The sequence below is a fragment of the Balaenoptera ricei genome, chromosome 3 (genome assembly GCF_028023285.1).
Source record: "Balaenoptera ricei isolate mBalRic1 chromosome 3, mBalRic1.hap2, whole genome shotgun sequence".
Classification (NCBI taxonomy): domain Eukaryota; kingdom Metazoa; phylum Chordata; class Mammalia; order Artiodactyla; family Balaenopteridae; genus Balaenoptera; species Balaenoptera ricei.
Window position 1 is genome coordinate 174,521,795 of NC_082641.1, and position 17,667 is coordinate 174,539,461.

At 52.0% G+C, this 17,667-nt stretch overlaps 1 protein-coding gene across 5 annotated transcripts; it reads left to right on the forward strand.

Moving 5' to 3' along the window:
* Positions 1-133: 133 nt before the first annotated feature.
* RGL3 (ral guanine nucleotide dissociation stimulator like 3) lies at positions 134-13,584 on the forward strand. Of its 5 annotated transcripts, none has more exons than XM_059918344.1 (19): positions 134-216; positions 702-815; positions 1,435-1,658; positions 1,833-1,886; positions 2,005-2,219; positions 6,839-6,981; positions 7,091-7,306; positions 8,023-8,126; positions 8,234-8,318; positions 8,921-8,965; positions 9,072-9,158; positions 9,361-9,393; positions 9,478-9,599; positions 10,309-10,404; positions 10,505-10,573; positions 10,662-10,758; positions 11,399-11,551; positions 11,640-11,754; positions 13,100-13,584. In XM_059918344.1, exons 1-19 carry the CDS (start codon positions 184-186, stop codon positions 13,216-13,218), a joined length of 2,124 nt encoding a protein of 707 aa, XP_059774327.1. In that variant the 5' UTR covers positions 134-183; the 3' UTR covers positions 13,219-13,584. The 5 variants fall into 5 exon arrangements, with proteins under 5 accessions (XP_059774327.1, XP_059774328.1, XP_059774329.1 ...); XM_059918345.1 differs by having other exon boundaries at positions 13,006-13,193; XM_059918346.1 differs by lacking the exon at positions 9,072-9,158.
* Positions 13,585-17,667: the final 4,083 nt, after the last annotated feature.

The following is a 17,667-nucleotide window of genomic DNA, read 5'->3' on the forward strand; positions in this document are numbered from 1 at the left end:
TTCCCCAGGGCCCTGGGCCGGGCGCTGGGGTCTGGCAGGGGCAACCGCGAGCCGTGGGTCCACCCCGCCCCGCCCCCGCGCTGCCCGGCCGCCCCGCCCCGCCGGCCCGACTCCCGGCCACTGCTCCCCGACCGGCCCTTCCGCTTCACTCAGCCGAGCGGCAGAGCGGGACGGGAGCGGACCATGGAGCGGACAACGAGCAAGGAGCTCGCCCTGGTAAGGGGACCTGGGGTCCCAGGACCCCACATCCCTGGCGACCCTCAAGTCCAGAAACTCCAGGTCCCCGACCGCCCCTTGGATCCTCTCTCCCCTCAAATCGGACCCTTCGGAACAACAGCCTGGGAGTCCCTACCTCTGGCCTCCCGGCCCCTGACCCAGTGAAGTGGCTGGTTCCTTTTAGGGATGATTGGTGGGGGGAGTGTCTCTGAGCGCATCTGCGGGAGGGACTAGAGACAGACTCAGTTAAGACTGGACCCTGGGACGTCCCCAAATGCCACCCCATCCTCCCAATGACTAGGTAGGAGGGTACCCGACACGCCGAGGGGACTTCCCGAGCCCGGGCCCCTGCCCCGAGTCTCACTGACTCTGGCCGGCAAAGGGGGATAAAACCGGAGGGATCAGGCTTGAGTCCGCGGAAGAGGCGGGGCCCTGGTCCCGGGACCCTTCCCCCTGCGGCGTCCTGAGCCCGCCTCCGCGTCCAGGCGCCGCTGCAGGACTGGGGCGAGGAGACCGAGGACGGCGCGGTGTATAGTGTCTCCCTGCGGCGGCAGCGCAGTCAGCGCTTGAGTCCGGGAGCAGGGCCTCGGGGCACCCAGGTGAGGAAGGGGTAGGAGGCTGGAGCTGAGCGGAAGGCGACCAGGTGAGGGCGGGGCTGAGTGGAGGGGAGGAACTGGGGCCCGAAGGAGGGGCGGGGCTTAGAGGCGACCAGGTAAGAATGGAGTGGAGCCTGGGGGCGGCCAGGTGAGTGGGGTAGATGAGGAGGCGGAGCCAGGTGAGGCCGAGGTGACTAGCAGGACCTGGGGAGACGGAACTGGACTGCAGGGCCTAGGTAAGCCAGGTTTAGTGGGGCGGAGCTGGAGAAGGAGGAGTGGTCTTTAGAAGAGACCGGGCGAGAGCGAGGTGGGGCGGAGAGCCTGGGAACGGGCCAGTGAAGCGCGGCAGGAGAGCTGGGAGCAGCCTGGGGGCGGAGGTGGGGGTGAGGTAGGGGTGGCTTGTAAATGGGGCAGAGGGCAGGGCTGGGCCTGGGCGGATGAGGATATTCCAGGCGGGTTTCGGGGGTCGATTGTGCAAGGGGGGAGAATAATGAACTCAGGGGGCAGGATGCAGAAGAATGGACAGGATCAGATGCAAGATCGGTGCTTCCCAAAGACATGATTGGAATGGGATGCTGGGGCCCACTCCTCTGTGTCTCATTGCGGTCACCCTGCCCCGCAGGCCCCCAGCCCCGGTGCCGACACCTTCCTCCATTACCGCACCAGCAAGGTGCGGGCGCTGAGGGCAGCGCGGCTGGAGCGGCTGGCGCGGGAGTTGGTGTCTGGAGACCGCGAGCAGGACCCAGGCTTCGTGCCTGCCTTCCTGGCCACCCACCGGGCCTTTGTGCCCACTGCCCGCGTGCTGGGCCTTCTCCTGCCACCGCCGCCGCCGCCCCTGCCGCCGGGGTCAGTACCAACGGGAGACTCTCATGTTCCCACCCCAGACCTTCACCTGGATACTCCGTCTGCTCCCTCCGGTTTAGAACTAGGACCCCACCCTCCAACCCCAGAATCTTCCTCCTGAGTCCCCTCCAGCCGCCCTCTTCTTCACCTGATGGCGGAGGGGGGATGTCTTTCCAGGGTAGAGATCAAGAAGACAGAGGGAAGAGATCTGACCTTCAACAAGAACCTGAGGTTTGTCTCCCGTCGGGTGTGGGCAGGGGGGGCATAGAGGTCAAAAGGATCTGAAGTGTAGGGGCTCCAGAAGTCCAGAACTCTGGGCTGGGCTCTGAGGCCCCACCCCTCTGGCCAGGGCTGTGGTGTCAGTGCTGGGCTCCTGGCTGCGGGACTACCCTCAGGATTTCTGGGACCCCCCTGCCCACTCGGACCTAGGCAGTGTTTGCACCTTTCTGGGCTGGGCAGCCCCATCAGGGGCTGAGGCCCGGGAGGCAGAAAAGCTGCTGGGAGATTTCCTGAAGGACGCTGAGCCACAGCAGGAAGAAGAGGAGCAGTCCCAGACATGGGCAGGTGAGCGGGTTGGGGAACTGATAGTGTCCAAAACAGGCATTCTCCCTCCCCCAGGGGTCTTCTCCCCTCACGGAGGAGCTACAGATCTTGGGCAAGGTTCTTAACCCTGTCTGAGCCTCAGTTTCCCCACCTGTAAAATGGGGATAATAGCCCTTTGTTTAAAGTATTGGCATTTGTCTATCACCTCCCCCACACAACACATCCCAACTACAAAGATAGTCCCTCATTGGGTCAGAGTACCCTGTGTTTTTGGCTACAAATCATCTATTACTACTTGCCTTAGGAGCTACAGAGACCTGGGTTCAAATCCTAGTTCTGCCATTTGCTGACTGTGCAACCTTGGAAAAATCACCTCTCTGAGCCTCAGTTTCCTTATCTGCAAAATGGGGGCAATGACAGTACTTACCTCATTGGCTTCTTCATTCATTCAACAAATATTTAGCCACTGGCTCTGGGCACATAACAGTGGACAGGAGCTCCCTGTTCCCTGGGGAAGACAATTAGTGGACAAGTAAATAAACAAATAATGAGGGCTTGGCAAATTATTTTTAATATTTAACAGTATTATTTTCATTACTGTTGTGATCACAGATTCTTACTTATTAGAATCTACCACTTATAATGAAATCGATACAATAAATCATACTGATATTTTCTAGTAAAGTGGGTGTCGGCAAACTATCTAGCCCTTTATAGAAAAGTTTGCTGGGACTTCCCTGGTGGTCCAGTGGTTAAGACTCTGCGTTTCCATTGCAGGGGGCATGGGTTCAATCCCTGGTTGGAGAACTAAGATCCCACATGCCACGTTTGCCAACCTCTGTTGTAGAGAGCTCTGGGGGGAAGGAAAAATATCCACATACTTCATTCAGATCTTTTTTCAGTTGTCATCTCCTCAGACATGCCTTCTCACGTCCCCTCCCAACAAATACAGCCTCCCACTCTGAGTGCTATTACCTGCCTTATTTTTCTGCATAGAGCCCATTGGTCTTGTCCCCAACTCTATCCCCAGGGGTCAGTTACAACACGGATTTGTCTACTGAATAATTGCATCCTGCTTATAAAGTATCATCTTTCACCCATCTGTGTTTGATCTGATCCCTGTCACAAGAGCTTTATATCCCTAATCCATTCTTTAATCCTTAAACTGGCCACATTTCTCTCTGCTTTACAAAGTAGCAACCACTTCTCTCCCCTGGTGAGAGTTATTTATATACATTTTATCCCTTCATCTTCCCTCCTGGTTACCAAGTATCTTTCTTCCTCTGCCTTCAAGATTTCATGGGCTGATTCCAAGTCATCAGAGCTGCACAGGGCAGTGGGGTAGCCACTAGCCCCATGTGGCTATTAAAATTGAACTTAATTAACATTAAATAAAAATTAAAATCAGTTCTTTGGTCACAATGGCCACATTTCTAGTGCTCAGTAACCACATCGGGCAGCACAGGTAGAAAATATTTCCACCACTGCAGAGAATTCTATTGAAAGTGCTGCCCTAAGCTATGAGTTCTTGAGGTAAGAGGAGAAAATGAACAGTTTATTGAACACTGACTTTATGCCAGGATCTGGGAACCTTAACATCCTTGTTTGGGGGTTACTTTTTACCATGGAAAATTTCAGACGTATAGAAAAGTAGAGAGAAATAATATAAAGAACACTGAAACACCCATCACTCATCTTCAACAGTTATCAATTTGACCAAAAAAAAAATTTTTTTCAGGATGATTTGAAGGCAAATCCCAGACTTACGTCCCTTCACACACAAATACTTCGGTTCGCACCGGTAATTGACAAGGACTTTAAAATATATATAACCTTCATGCCCACAATCTTTTCCAACGAAATCAGCAATAATTACTCAATATCAAAAAATACTCTAGTCAAATCCCCCTATTGTTCCCAAGTTGTCTTCTTAATAGTTCTTTCTTTCAAAACCAAAGATCCATTTAGGGCTTCCCTGGTGGCGCAGTGGTTGAGAATCTGCCTGCCAATGCAGCGGACACGGGTTCGAGCCCTGGTCTGGGAAGATCTCACATGCCGCGGAGCAACTAGGCCCGTGAGCCACAGTTACTGAGCCTGCGCGTCTGGAGCCTGTGCTCCGCAACAAGAGAGGCCGAGATACTGAGAGACCTGCGGCCTGTGCACCGTGATGAAGAGTGGCCCCCGCTTGCCACAACTAGAGAAAGCCCTCGCACAGAAACGAAGACCCAACACAGCCATAAATAAATAAATAAATAAATAAATGAAATTAAAAAAAAAAAAAGTTACTCACTTAGAAAAAAAAAAATCCATTTAAAGTGTTCTTTTTTAAAAAAATAAATTTATATATTTTATTTATTTACTTTTGGCTGTGTTGGGTCTTCGTTGCTGCACACGGGCTTTCTCTAATTGAGGTGAGCGGGGCCTACTCTTCGTTGTGGTGTGCGGGCTTCTCATCGAGGTGGCTTCTCGTTGCAGACCACGGGCTCTAGGTGTGCAGGCTTCAGTAGTTGTGGCACACGGGCTCAGTAGTTGTGGCTCTAGAGCACAGGCCCAGTAGTTGTGGCGCACGGGCTTAGTTGCTCCGCGGCATGTGGGATCTTCTTGGACCAGGGCTCAAACCCGTGTCACCTGCATTGGCAGGCAGATTCTTTACCACTACGCCACCAGGGAAGTCCCAAGCGTTCATTTCTTAGATCTCTTTTTTTCTATGACAGTTCCTCTTTGTCTTTTGATTAATGGCATTAGGAAAAAATAATGGGTCATTTGTCCTGAGGAATGTCTCACATTCTTCTCCATTTACCTGTTAGCTTTCTCATGGTGACATGAAGCATGTTCCTCTATTCACCATATTTGCTGTAAGAGCTAAAGGTTTGATTAGATTTATGTGCAATTTTTTTTCCCCTATGCTCACTTTTTTTTTTTTTTTTTTTGGTGCTCAAGTTATGGGATTTTTAAAAAATTTATTTTATTTATTTTTTATACAGCAGATTCTTACTAGTTGTCTATTTTATACATATTAGTGTATATATGTCAATCCCAATCTCCCAATTCATCCCACCCCACTCTTTCCTTCCTTGGTGTCCATACGTTTGTTCTCTACATCTGTGTCTCCATTTCTGCCCTGCAAACAGGTTCATCTGTACCATTTTTCTAGATTCCACATATATGCGTTAATATACGATATTTGTTTTTCTCTTTCTGATTTACTTCACTCTGTATGACAGTCTCTAGGTCCATCCACATCTCTACAAATGACCCAATTTCGTTCCTTTTTATGGCTAATTTTTCCCCCTATGCTCACTTTTAAAAACTAATATTTTGCGGGACTTCCCTGGTGATCCAGTGGTTAAGACTCTGAGCTCCCACTGCAGGGGGCACAGGTTCGATTCCTGTTCCAGGAACTAAGATCCTGCATGCAGCATGGCACAGCCAAAAAATAAAAATAAAGTAATATTTTGCAATGGCCACCTGTCCTAATACGAAATGAAAGACAGATAATTAAACAGACTTACACAGATAATTTTAAAATAATAATGTGATGCTGGAATTGTAATAGGAAGGAGAAATAAAACAAAAGCAATTTACACAACAATCAACTATACTTGTTGGTATGTCAATGTCTGGGCATGCCTCACCAGGAGACACGATGAAGTTGTTCAGTGCCTTCACCTGCCATAGCATCATGGTGAATATGGCAGCCAGAAACTAATGCAGGGGAGTGCACTGGCGACACAGACGCAGCAGCATAGATGTTGGTGACATCAGTTTCCAAAGTGGTGAACAACACTTGCCATTTCCGTACAAAACAAAGTCCACACTTTCACAGTCCTTGCCTTTCTAGACCAAAATAATTAGTGTTTATGAGCAAGATAGTTGAGTTCTAGGTGTCAAGTATTGTAAACAGGTTTTTCAAGGACACAAATTTCTTGGAGGGACATTTGGAGACTGGTGGCACAATTCTTCACTATGCGTGCCTAGCCCCTCTTGTGGCAAGATTTCAACTTCCAAAATGTCCCCTAGGGGGCGCCACCATTGAACGCCACCTCGGAAAAATCATTCGTATTTATTGAGTACTTTATAGCCGTCTGGTATGCGTGATTTCATTTGATTTAAAAAAAAATCCAGGTGAAGAAACCAAGGCACAGAGAGGTTTAAAGTCTTGCTTAATTCGCACAGCACCCCGGTGGACCAGTTTGGATTTGAACTTGGGACGTTAAGACTATAACCTTTCCTTAACCACAAGGTTATGCCACCTCTAACCACCAGAAAAGGGCAGATGGATCCTATCTTAATACAGGTTCAAAGTCGAAAAGCTCTATTTTCTATTCTAGCCTTTGAGCACCTGGCTTCAGATCCCTGCCATTTACTGAAGATGTGAGTTAGAGCAAATTCCTGCCTCAGTTTCCCCCTTAAAAAAGGTGCATAATAGTACCTCCCTCGCAGGGTTAGTGTATAAATTTCCCCGTTAATCCACCCAGGATGCTCAATGAACAGTTACTGCTGCTCTCACGTTCTTAAAAACACTCAAGGAGATCTCTGTTTCACAGATGAGAAACGTGAGGATCACAGATGCCCAAGGTCACGCAGCCAGTCCTGGATTCAAACTTCAGAGTTTTTAACCCCCTCTAATGCTCCCTCAGGACATCCAGGGGTTGACCAGATACCCCGTCCAGACTCCCCGGTAGGCTGCTTGGAAGAGGTGGAAGGACTCGTGCGGGAAGGTCCTGAGCTCCTGGACTTCAGTGTAGACGACGTGGCCGAGCAGCTGACCCTGATGGATGCGGTGAGGATCTCGGCTGGGCGCGGCCGGGAGGGGGCGGGGCGTAGGGGAGGGGGAAGGGGGAGAGGCCCAGCTGAGCACAGATCCTACCCACCCCAACCCCCGCGCGCAGGAGCTCTTCTCGCGCGTGCGGCCCTTCGAGTGCCTGGGCTCCGTGTGGTCGCAGCGGGACCGGCCGGGGGCCACAGGGACCGCCTCCACTGTGCGCGCCACTGTGACCCAGTTCAACACAGTGACCGGCTGTGTGCTGGGCTCGGTGCTCGGGTCGCCGGGCCTAGCCGCCCCGCAGAGGGCGCAGCGGCTAGAGAAGTGGATCCGCATCGCGCAGGTGCCTGTCGGAGGGTGGGTGGAAGAGGGCGTGGGGCACCGAGGCCAGAGAGAGGTCAGGGGCGGGCGGAAGGCCGAGGACTGGGGTCTGGGGATACTCGGAGGATTGGGGCTGGGAGGTGCCTAAGGGAAAGCCTAGGACGTGGCTGGGCGGGACTGGCGCCTGGGACCGCAGAGGGACGCAGGGCTGGTCTAGGAATAAGGATGGGATGGGGGCACTGGGGAGGGGATAGGCTTGGAGGAGGGACCAAAGCCAAGAGACGGAGGCAGAGGTCCTGAAAGAGACTGGATGGAAGCGGGGCAGGAGCCTGAGCAGAGAGGAAGAGTAGAAATGGGGGCCGGGAAAGAGAGTGGGGGCGTGGCAAGGCGAAGGGGGAAGAAGGTTGACACCTGGGGTGAGACTTGGGCTGGGGAGGAGTGTGGGTCTAGGAGAGATGCTACGGGTCCGTCTGGGGCCCGGGGAGAAGTAAGGAGTGGGGACACGGGAAGCCAAGGTCAGAGGAAGGGAATAGAGGGGCAGCTGGGGGAGGGGCTGGGACTGCAGGTTGGGGAGGGGGAGGAGGGGGCCCCAGGGGGAGGAGGCTGAATCTGGGTAGCTCGTCAGATATGGGGCTGTTAGGATCTAACCTGGGGTCACAAGTCACGGGATCAAAGGTGGATCATACTTGGGGATCAGGCTTGGGGGTGTGACCAGCCGTCCCCCATCCCGCTCCCCAGCGCTGCCGGGAACTGCGGAACTTCTCCTCCCTGCGCGCCATTCTGTCCGCCCTGCAGTCTAACCCCATCTACCGGCTCAAGCGCAGCTGGGGTGCGGTGAGCCGGTGAGCAAGGTGGGGGTGGGGGGGCGCTGGCGCGGGACCTCTTGCCCACCTCATCCCAGCTCTGACTCTCCCCGCGGCCACCCCTGACACCTCTCCTGTCCCCCCAGGGAACCGTTATCCACTTTCAGGAAACTTTCGCAGATTTTTTCCGATGAGAACAACCACCTCAGCAGCAGAGAGATTCTCTCCCAGGTACAGATGGGTGAGGACCCCTCAGATCCCAGGCCCAGGAAGGGGACTCAGGGCCCGGCAGGGCATTGCCTGTCATTGTCATAACATTCAGTGTCCTTTCCCTATGCCTCGAGAATGACCTTCCTCTTGTCTGTGGGCAGCCCTGTGTTTTTACTCCCTCTGCTGCCCTCATTATAGCTCACACTTGGTGGCTGCCTTATTTATTCATTCAACAAATACCAGAAGTTACAGGGGAAAGGTCACTGAAGGCCAGAGTCAGAGCAAAGTGTGAAAAAAAAAAAAATTCTGCTAAGGACTTGACTTTGATAAGAAAAACTGAAAAAAAAAAAAAAGTGCCAACAAGGTTCAGGGCATTTCTGGGGGATCTCCAGGTACAAGGATTCTCACCTGTGTTAAGGCCAGCCTTGGGGGCCAAGGCACCCACAAGCCCCACCTCCCATCATCCCCAGTGAGCCCTGCCCCCTGCTGCTTATCTGTTCTCTCCCCCTCCCTGTTCGCTTTCCCTTGGGTATGGCCTTTACAACTGCTTGTGATGGAGGCATCTTCCCCGAGGGAGGGGTCACAGAGACCCCAGGACTGCTCAGTTCTTCCCCTTCCCCCAGGAGGAGGCAACCGAGGAGAATGCCCCCCCAGGAAGCCTGCCCTCAGTGAGTGATGTGGTTTGGGATGAGGGACAAGCAGGATCCTGGGTGGGGGGTGGAGCCTGATGGGGTCGGTGATGGCTGAGAGTGACTGGAGCTCTGGGGGCCACAGAAACCGCCCCCAGGCCCCATCCCCTACCTTGGCACCTTTCTCACGGACCTGGTTATGCTGGATACAGCCCTGCCGGACATGCTGGAGGTCTGAGCCCTGACCCTTGACTCCTGACCCCAGCGTCACTCACCCTCAGCACAGAGGGCCTCCTGACCTCACACCCGTGACCCTGCCTGTGCTCCTGACCCCAGCCCCCTAAGTGCAGTGGGGCTCCTGACATCCCAACCCCTGACCTTGACCCTTGATCCTTGACCCTGGAGGCTCCAGTTGAGACAAAATTTGCCCCCAGGGGGATCTCATCAACTTTGAGAAGAGGAGGAAGGTAAGTGGGCACTGGGGTGGGCATGCGGGAGTGGTCCAGGATGGGGGTTGAGCATGGGCGGGGTCTCAGAGGCCACCCCCTCAGGAGTGGGAGGTCCTGGCGCACATCCAGCAGCTGCAGAGGCGCTGTCACAGCTACTGCCTGAGCTCCCGCCTGCCCATCCTGGCTGCCCTGCGCACCCACCGCCAGCTCAGCGAGGAGCAGAGGTGACCAACACGCGGCCTGGCCTGCCCACCCCCCCCCGCTGACCCTGGATCACACACTGGATCCACCTCCCCCATGCACCTCTCCAGCTCCTCCTAAGACCCCCTCCTGAGCCCTGACACCCCCCCCCCACCCAGCCTGTCACCTTGCATTGTCTTCGGCCCAGTCGAGGGCCCCAGTTGACCTCTGACCCCAAACTTTGACCCATCTGACTTTCTGACTTCAACCTTTAACGTGCAGCTGGCCATTCCATTCAACCATCCCATCTTTTCTTTTCCCCCACCTCTGGCCCGATCTGACCCATGACCCCATTCATAACCCCCGTCTGACTCTCTGAGCCCAATCATTGACCCCCAATTCTGAGCAACTGACTCTTACGTCAGAGCATCCAACTCAACTGTCCCAATGGTTTCTTTTCATTCTACTGAATCCATGATCCTAACAACTGACCTCAGTGATTATCTGACCTTGAACTCTATCCTTGACCCAATTTGACTCCTCAGTCCCGCTCTGTAAACCCCTGTGTGACCTGCCAACCAAGCCATCTCATCTCATCCCTGATAAGACCCTGCAGCTGTAATGACCCTGACCCCAACATTGGGTGCCCAACCCCTGGCTGTTCCCACACACACACACACCCAAAACCCAGCTCCCAACTGATTCTAACTCATTTCCCAACCCCCCCATCCCGTCTGCATCTTGACCCCTCAGCTACCGCATCTCCCGGGTCATTGAGCCACCGGCCGCCTCCTGCCCCAGCTCCCCACGCATCCGGCGGCGAATCAGCCTCACCAAGCGCCTCAGTGCGTGAGTCTCAGGGAGTATGTGGGGAGTGACGTGGGCAGAGATGGTATCCGCTCCTGGGACTGAGTGTGGTCTCAGCCTCATCCCCTGTCTCTATTTTCAGGAAGCTGTCCCGAGAGAGGGGCTCATCCCCTGGTGGGAGTCCCAAGGATCCCTCATCTTCCACCTCCAGGTGAGAATCCCGTTTGGTAAAGGGGCTGCAGAGGACAGGATCAGAGATCAGGGCAGCCACCCCACTTCAGACTCTGCGTCTCCCCCAGTCTGTCCCCAGCGTCCCCCCCATCCAGTCCTAGAACCAGGGACCCTCCTCCCGGCAGTCCTCCGGCCTCTCCAGGGCCCCAGGGCCCCAGCACCAAGGTACCAGGACTATGTGTACATGTGGGACTGCGGGCACCCAGGGCTCTCTGTGTGTGTGTGTGTGTGTGTGTGTGTGTACAGGATTTGGGGGCTAGGTATGTACACAGGAGACTATGCACACAGTTGGCTGAACACTCTAGGGATACGTCCAGGAAGCCATGTGCATTTCCATGGCCCCGTTTGAGGGACTGTCCATCAGTTATGCTCAGATCTGGACCAGAGCTTCCACTTACCCACAAGGCACTCTGGGGTGCAATCACCCACTTTTGCACAGATATGCATTTTCCTAGGAATTTGCATACCTGGAGGGGAAATGCGGGCATGAATATCCACAATATCCACAGGACCATGTGCAGGGTTTTTCATGGACATGGGCTTGTGCGTATCCAACAATTGTGAGCAAATGGGTGCAGTCGCTGCTCTCTGGTTACACAGGGTTTCTTGTGTGTGAACATGAGTCATGTGTGAATTCATGTAACAGGGCATGAAAGTCTGTATGTGATGGGATTGCATAGATGTGGGCTTGTCTATGTACCCTAATTGCATGTCCCAGGCTTGGGGTGTGCAGGAAGACGTGTTGAGTACAATGAGGGAGGGGCCTCGTGGCCTCACCGCTCATCCCCCACCCCACTGCCTACAGCTGCCACTGAGCCCAGACCTGCCAGGCCCCCGGACCCTGGCCTTGCCCTCGAGTGGCCCTCACATCACCCTCCCGGGGCAGCAGGGCTCAGAGGCCTGCGTCATCCGAGTCAGCATCGACAATGACCATGGAAATCTGTATCGGAGCATCCTGGTGAGGGGCTGTGCCTGGGACCTGCTGGTGGCAGCCCTGCCCTTGGGGCTTGGGCTGTCATCCCTCACCTCCCGCCCTCTCTTCCCAGCTCACTAGTCAGGACAAGGCCCCCAGCGTGGTGCAGCGAGCCTTGGAAAAGCACAATGTGGCCCAGCCCTGGGCCCGGGACTATCAGCTCTTCCAAGTCCTTCCTGGGGACAGGGGTGAGCAGGGACAGCTTGGAGCCAGAGCTGGGGGGCAGCTTCAGGAGGGGGGGCGGCAGACTGACCGGGGTGGTTCTGGCACAGAGTAGGGGTGAGATGAAGCAGGGTTGGGGTAAGAGGCAGAAAAATATTGGTGCCTCCATTAGGTGGGGTCATGATGTTGTCCTGGCTCAGTGTGAGGGAAGCGGGCACCAAAGGTGACTTCCTAGGATTTATGGGGAAATGAGATTGTCCAGGGTCCAGTGGAGAGGGAGTGTAGGTCATCTGGGCTTAAATTTGTAGAATCATGAGGTTATTCAGGCTCAACCTGGTGGAGCACAAGACTGAAGCAGGGTCTGGGCTTGGATCTGAGGGGAAATGAGTTTGGCCAGGCTCAGCATGGGGATCTGAATTTACCTGAACTTGGCCGAGGAGAGGGCCACATGGTACTGAAATTCAGGGTAGGGAAGCATGAGATCGTGCAGTGTATGGGTGAGTAGGAGGCTGTCCAGTTTTCAAGAGGGAGAGGCAACAGGGAACTATATTCAGTATCCTGTGACAAAACATAATCAAAAAGAATATGAAAAAGAATACATATACATATGTATAACTGAGTCACTTTGCTGTACAGAAGAAATTAACACAACATTGTAAATCAACTATACTTCAATTTAAAAGTTTTTTAAATGGAGAAAAAAATGTAGGAATAAAAAAGAGAGAGAGGCAAGAGACTGACATGCTAGGGAATTCTCTGGAAGTCCAGTGGTTAGGATTCTATGCTTCCACTGCAGGGGGCATGGGTTCCGTCCCTGGTCGGGGAACTAAGATCCCGCAAGCCCCACAGTGTGGCCAAAAAAAAAAACCAGAGAGTGACATATTAAAGGGCATGACGTGAGGTTGGCTGGACATTAGGAAGGATACATGAGGTTGTTCACGTGTCAAGTGTGAGGGTTGTACAGGCTGGAAGTGGGAAGTCAGAAGTTGTCCAAGTTCATGGTGAGAGCAGCATGAACTTGGCTGGGAGTTGGCTGCGGGGGAAGGGTGGGGTGGGCAGGAAATTGATTGGGCTGGGTGGCCTGACTTTGTTCAAGCTTGTAGTGCAGGTTGTCTAGACTCCAGGGGGAAATAGCAGGAGGTTGCCCAGGTTCACGGGGTTGGAGGTGGGGGGAGACATGAGGTTGTGCAGGCTTTGAGTGGGAAGTGGTCTAGGTTCACAAAGAGAGGAGAATGAAGTTGGCTTAGCACTAGCTGAAGGGACCCACGTTTGTTCAGGCTCCAAGGTGAATGGTGGAAGGTTACCTAGGTCCTTTGTGAGGGAAGTATGAGGTTATGTGGGCCTTTCACCATCATCTCCACACCTGGTCAGAGCTCCTGATTCCTGACAATGCCAATGTCTTCTACGCAATGAGCCCAGCCGCCCCTGGAGACTTCGTGCTGCGGCGGAAGGAGGGGGCCCGGCACACAACCTCAGTCTCCCCAACCTGAGGTGGTCCTCCCCCTCCTCCAGGACATGGGCCCCATGGGCAGCAAGGGGCCTGGCTTCTCTCACCAGGGGGCAGGGAGGGAGCTCTTCTCTGGAAATCTCTCATTCCCCAGTAGAGGCCATTGTCCTCCATACCCTGTAAACTACCCCCTCCCAACTTTATTGGACCTCATCCCTCTGACCCTTTTGGTACCAGACCCCTATCCCAAAGACATCAGCCCATGGGTGGCTGGTGGAGAGCTTCATCCCATAAACATAGAAAGGGATGTGGTGTCAGGGGTCAGACCCTCCCCCAGAGAATCGTGTAACTGTTGGGGACACATCTGAAACGATAGAAGTGGATGAAAATAGTGATCAAAGTTATGAAACAGGAGTCAGTCTTGTTTGTTCTGCGCCTGGGCTTCATGTTCACTTTTCATCAAGATAAAGAAAGAAAGAAAGAAAGAAAGAAAGAAAGAAAGAAAGAAAGAAAGAGAGAGAGAAAGAAAGAAGGAAGGAAGGAAGGAAGGAAGGAAGGAAGGAAAGAAAGAAAGAAAGAAAGAAAGAAAGAAAGAAAGAAAGAAAGAAAGAAAGAAAGAAAGAAAAGGAAGGAAAGAAGAGAGAAAAAGTTAAGAGCCCTAAGAAAGGGGTTGGGTGAGGCATGACTTGAATCAAGGGGGGGGTCTCTGTCACAAACAGAGGGTTCAGGACTCCCTCCCTCAACATTGTTGGGGTGGTATGATTCTTTTCTGCCATGTATATGGGAGAGTGAAGAAGAAATTCCATTGGAATCAGAGACAAATAACATCATCACCCATGAGTCATTAAGGGCTGTGAGGATGAGAGGGGTGAGCTAGCGGTGCTGGGGTAGGATGAAGAAACAGGTAGAGAAGGCACAGACGAAGTGAGCTGTAGGGCCACCCGCAACATAATCATAACAACAACAGCAACAACAATAATGATACTGACTCATGAACTCCCACTCTGCTAGCCATCAACTAGGAGCTTTATATCTAACTGTATTAATCAGGGTTCTTTCTGTTTCAAGTGGTCAAAAACCCAAATCAAACAGGTATGTGCAAAAAAGGAAATGAATGCCCATGTCATTGAAAAGTTCCATGCGTCCAGCTTCAGGCACAGTTGGATCCAGGGACTCAAAAATGTCACCAGGACTTTGTAACAAAATCTCTTGCCTCTGATTTGCTCTGAGAATGAGACTGTCCATTGTCTCCCTAAATCCATTCACCTTCTTCTATGGTAATGGAAACACTGATTTTTAGCAGGCTACCCAAAGTAAAAACCACATTTCCAGTCTCCCTTGCAGCAAAATGTGGTCATATGACAAAGTCTTAGCCAATGAGATGTAAAGGGAAAGGATGTGGGTAAATTCCAGGCTCTGCCCTTGAAGAGAAGGGTTGTGTCCTCTCCTTCTCCCTTTTCTGCCTCCTGGTGGTTAGAATGAAGACGTGGATTGGGTCATCTTGCAGTAGGTGGTTCATACCCTCTGAATAACTGAGCCACAAACTGGAAGGAGTGTGGCCCTCTGAGACCAGGGAGCAGCCATATTGTATTGCTGCTACTTGGATTGTTACAAAAGAGAGAACTAAATGCCTATCTTATTTAAGCCATCACATTATGATTTGGGTCTCTATTACAGTAGCCAAAAGAACATTTAAATGACTACTGCCCCACTCCAAGTCAGCCTCACCCTCGTTGGGGCAGTGCCAGGCTTACATCCCACCAGCTCCACCTTCCCATGCAAGGAAAATCCCTTCATCCCATCAGCTCCAGCAAAAGTCCCAGAGCAGAAGCTGACTGGACCAGCGTGTCTTGTAGCCACCCCTGAGCCAATCACTGTGTTCAGGGGGAATGTGATATGTTCATTGGCCAGGCCTGGGTCCTGTGCTCATTCCGTCAGCTGGCAGAGACATTTCAAATCACAGGAATGGAGTCTGGGAGGGCATGTAAATAGAAATTACATTTGCTGTTACTAGGAAAAGGGAGAATTCTGGTGAACATGCAGAAAAAAAAAAAACAATCCCTAGGGTTCTAAACATTGTCCCTGGAACAATAATGGGGGATGCCCAGGCATTGTCTGGAGTGGGAGAGGAGCTAGAAGAATCTAGGTATCATGTAGGGCCTCATGAAAAACAGAGTTAAGCACACAGCACACTACTTTACAGGATTTTTTTTTTTCTCTAAGTATTAAGACATTAAGACCAATCGGGACTTCCCTGGTGGCACAGTGGTTAAGAATCCGCCTGCCAATGCAGGGGAAATGGGTTCGAGTCCTGGTCCGGGAAGATCCCACATACCGCGGAGCAATTAAGCCCGTGCGCCACAACTACTGAGCCTGCGCTCTAGAGCCCCCGAGCCACAACTACTGAGCCTGCGTGTTGCAACTACTGAAGCCCTCGCGCCTAGAGCCCATGCTCCACAACAAGAAAAACCACCACAATGAGAAGCCCACTCATGGCAATGAAGAGCAGCCCTCACTCGCTGCAACTAGAGAAAGCCTGCATGCAGCAACGAAGACCCAACACAGCCAAAAAAATAATAATAATAAAAAATAAATATAAAAAATTTTTAAAAAATTTTAATTAAAAAAAAAGACCAACCAGATGTAAGTAACAGCATCCTTCTTAAGTTAGTTTAAGCAAATAATTGCTCTCCTTACTGAGTGCTTACAATGCACCAGGCATGTTCTCAGAAGTTGACATAATCTATCTCATAATCTTCACAATAGCCTTATGTGTGTGGGGGGAGGGGTGCACTATTATCATGCCCATTTTATACATGAAAAACTGAGACTAGGGAGGGTTAAGTAACTTATCCAAGGTGGTGTGGTAAGTGGCAAGGTTGGGGTTCAAACCTGAATGGTCTGCAATACATCAGAACACATGCACTTACCAACAGGGCTAGTTTGCCTCTCATAATCACAGTTTACAGTTTCTCTCCCTCTCTCTCCCTCTTTCTCTCTCTCTCTCTCTCACACACACACACACATACACACACACACTCAATCCAAATGCCAATTTCCCAAGGAAGAGATTCTCATTGACTTCTGTTTTTTGTTTGTTTGTTTTTTGTCCACACTGCCCAGTTTGTGGGATCTGAGTTCCCCTACCAGCGACAGAACCCGTGCCGCCTGCAGGGGAAGCATGGAGTCCTAACCGCTGGACCACCAGGGAATTCCCCGACTTCTGTTTTTAAAAGTGCAGGACAGGACTTCCCTGGTGGCGCAGTGGTTGAGAATCCGCCTGCCAATGCAGGGGACACAGGTTCGAGCCTTGGTCCGGGAAGATCCCACGTGCTGCGGAGCAACTAAGCCCCCGAGCCACAACTACTGAGCCTGCGCTCTAGAGCCCACGAGCCACAACTACTGAGCCCAAATGGCACAAATACTGAAGCCTGCGCACCTAGAGCCCAGTGCTCCGCAACTAGAGAAGCCACCGCGATGAGGAGCCCACACACCGCAACGAAGAGTAGCCCCGCTCACCGCAAGGAGAGAAAGCCTGCGTGCATCAACAAAGACCCAACACAGCCAAAAATACATAAATAAATTTTTTTTTTTTTAAAGTGCAGAAGTACTCAGGAACAGCTCTATCCAGTGGCTAACACAAAGTCAACTGTTTCTCTACATCTCTCAGCTTGGTTTTTCACTAATCTTTTACTCCACAAATATTTCCTGACCTCCTACTGTATGGCAGGCCCTGTTCTAGGTGCTGGGGATACAGAAATGAATAAAACGGACTTGTGAAGGTGGTGAATCAATAACAAAGCATCAAATACGTATTAGATATAATAAGTACAGGGAATGCAAAATGCTACTACTACTACTACTACTACTAAGCCGTTTAAGGGCTGATGGGGAGTGTGGGCCTAGAGGGTTGCTGTTTTATTTATTTATTTATTTATTTATTTTTACTTTTGGCTGTGTTGGGTCTTCGTTGCTGCATGCGGGCTTTCTCTCCTTGCGGTGAGCGGGGGCTACTCTCCATTGCGGTGGGCGGGCTTCGCATTGCAGTGGCTTCTAGGCGCATGGACTTCAGTAGTTGTGGCACGTGGGCTCAGTAGTTGTGGCTCGCGGGCTCTAGAGCTCAGGCTCAGTAGTTGTGGCGCACGGGCTTAGTTGCTCTGCGGCATGTGGGATCTTCTCAGACCAGGGATCGAACGTGTGTTTCCTGCACTGGCAGACGGATTCTTAACCACTGCGCCACCAGGGAAGTCCCGGAATGGAGCTCTTTGATTGGCTAATCTGGGGCAGGCTGCCGCAATGAGGTAAGTATCACCACCACCCCCTCCGCCTTCCCCAGGCATGTACCTCTGTGGGGAGGCTGTTTACCCCAGTTTAAGCTCAGCCCACGTGAAAAGCTTTTATACTTTGTTCTATACTTTCCAGATTATTAAAAGAACTGCACACTCCTTGTAAAATAAAATCCCAATAGTGTACAAATGTAAGCAGAAAAAAA

What these genes read in the sequence shown, in the direction of transcription:
- RGL3 (XM_059918344.1), top strand. Translation starts at nt 184, where the DNA reads ATGGAGCGGACAACGAGCAAGGAGCTCGCCCTG. An exon ending in CCGCCGCCCCTGCCGCCGGG is followed by an intron (nt 1,659 to 1,832) that starts GTCAGTACCAAC and finishes ATGTCTTTCCAG; the next exon opens with GGTAGAGATCAAGAAGACAG. An exon ending in CCCAGGGCCCCAGCACCAAG is followed by an intron (nt 10,759 to 11,398) that starts GTACCAGGACTA and finishes CACTGCCTACAG; the next exon opens with CTGCCACTGAGCCCAGACCT.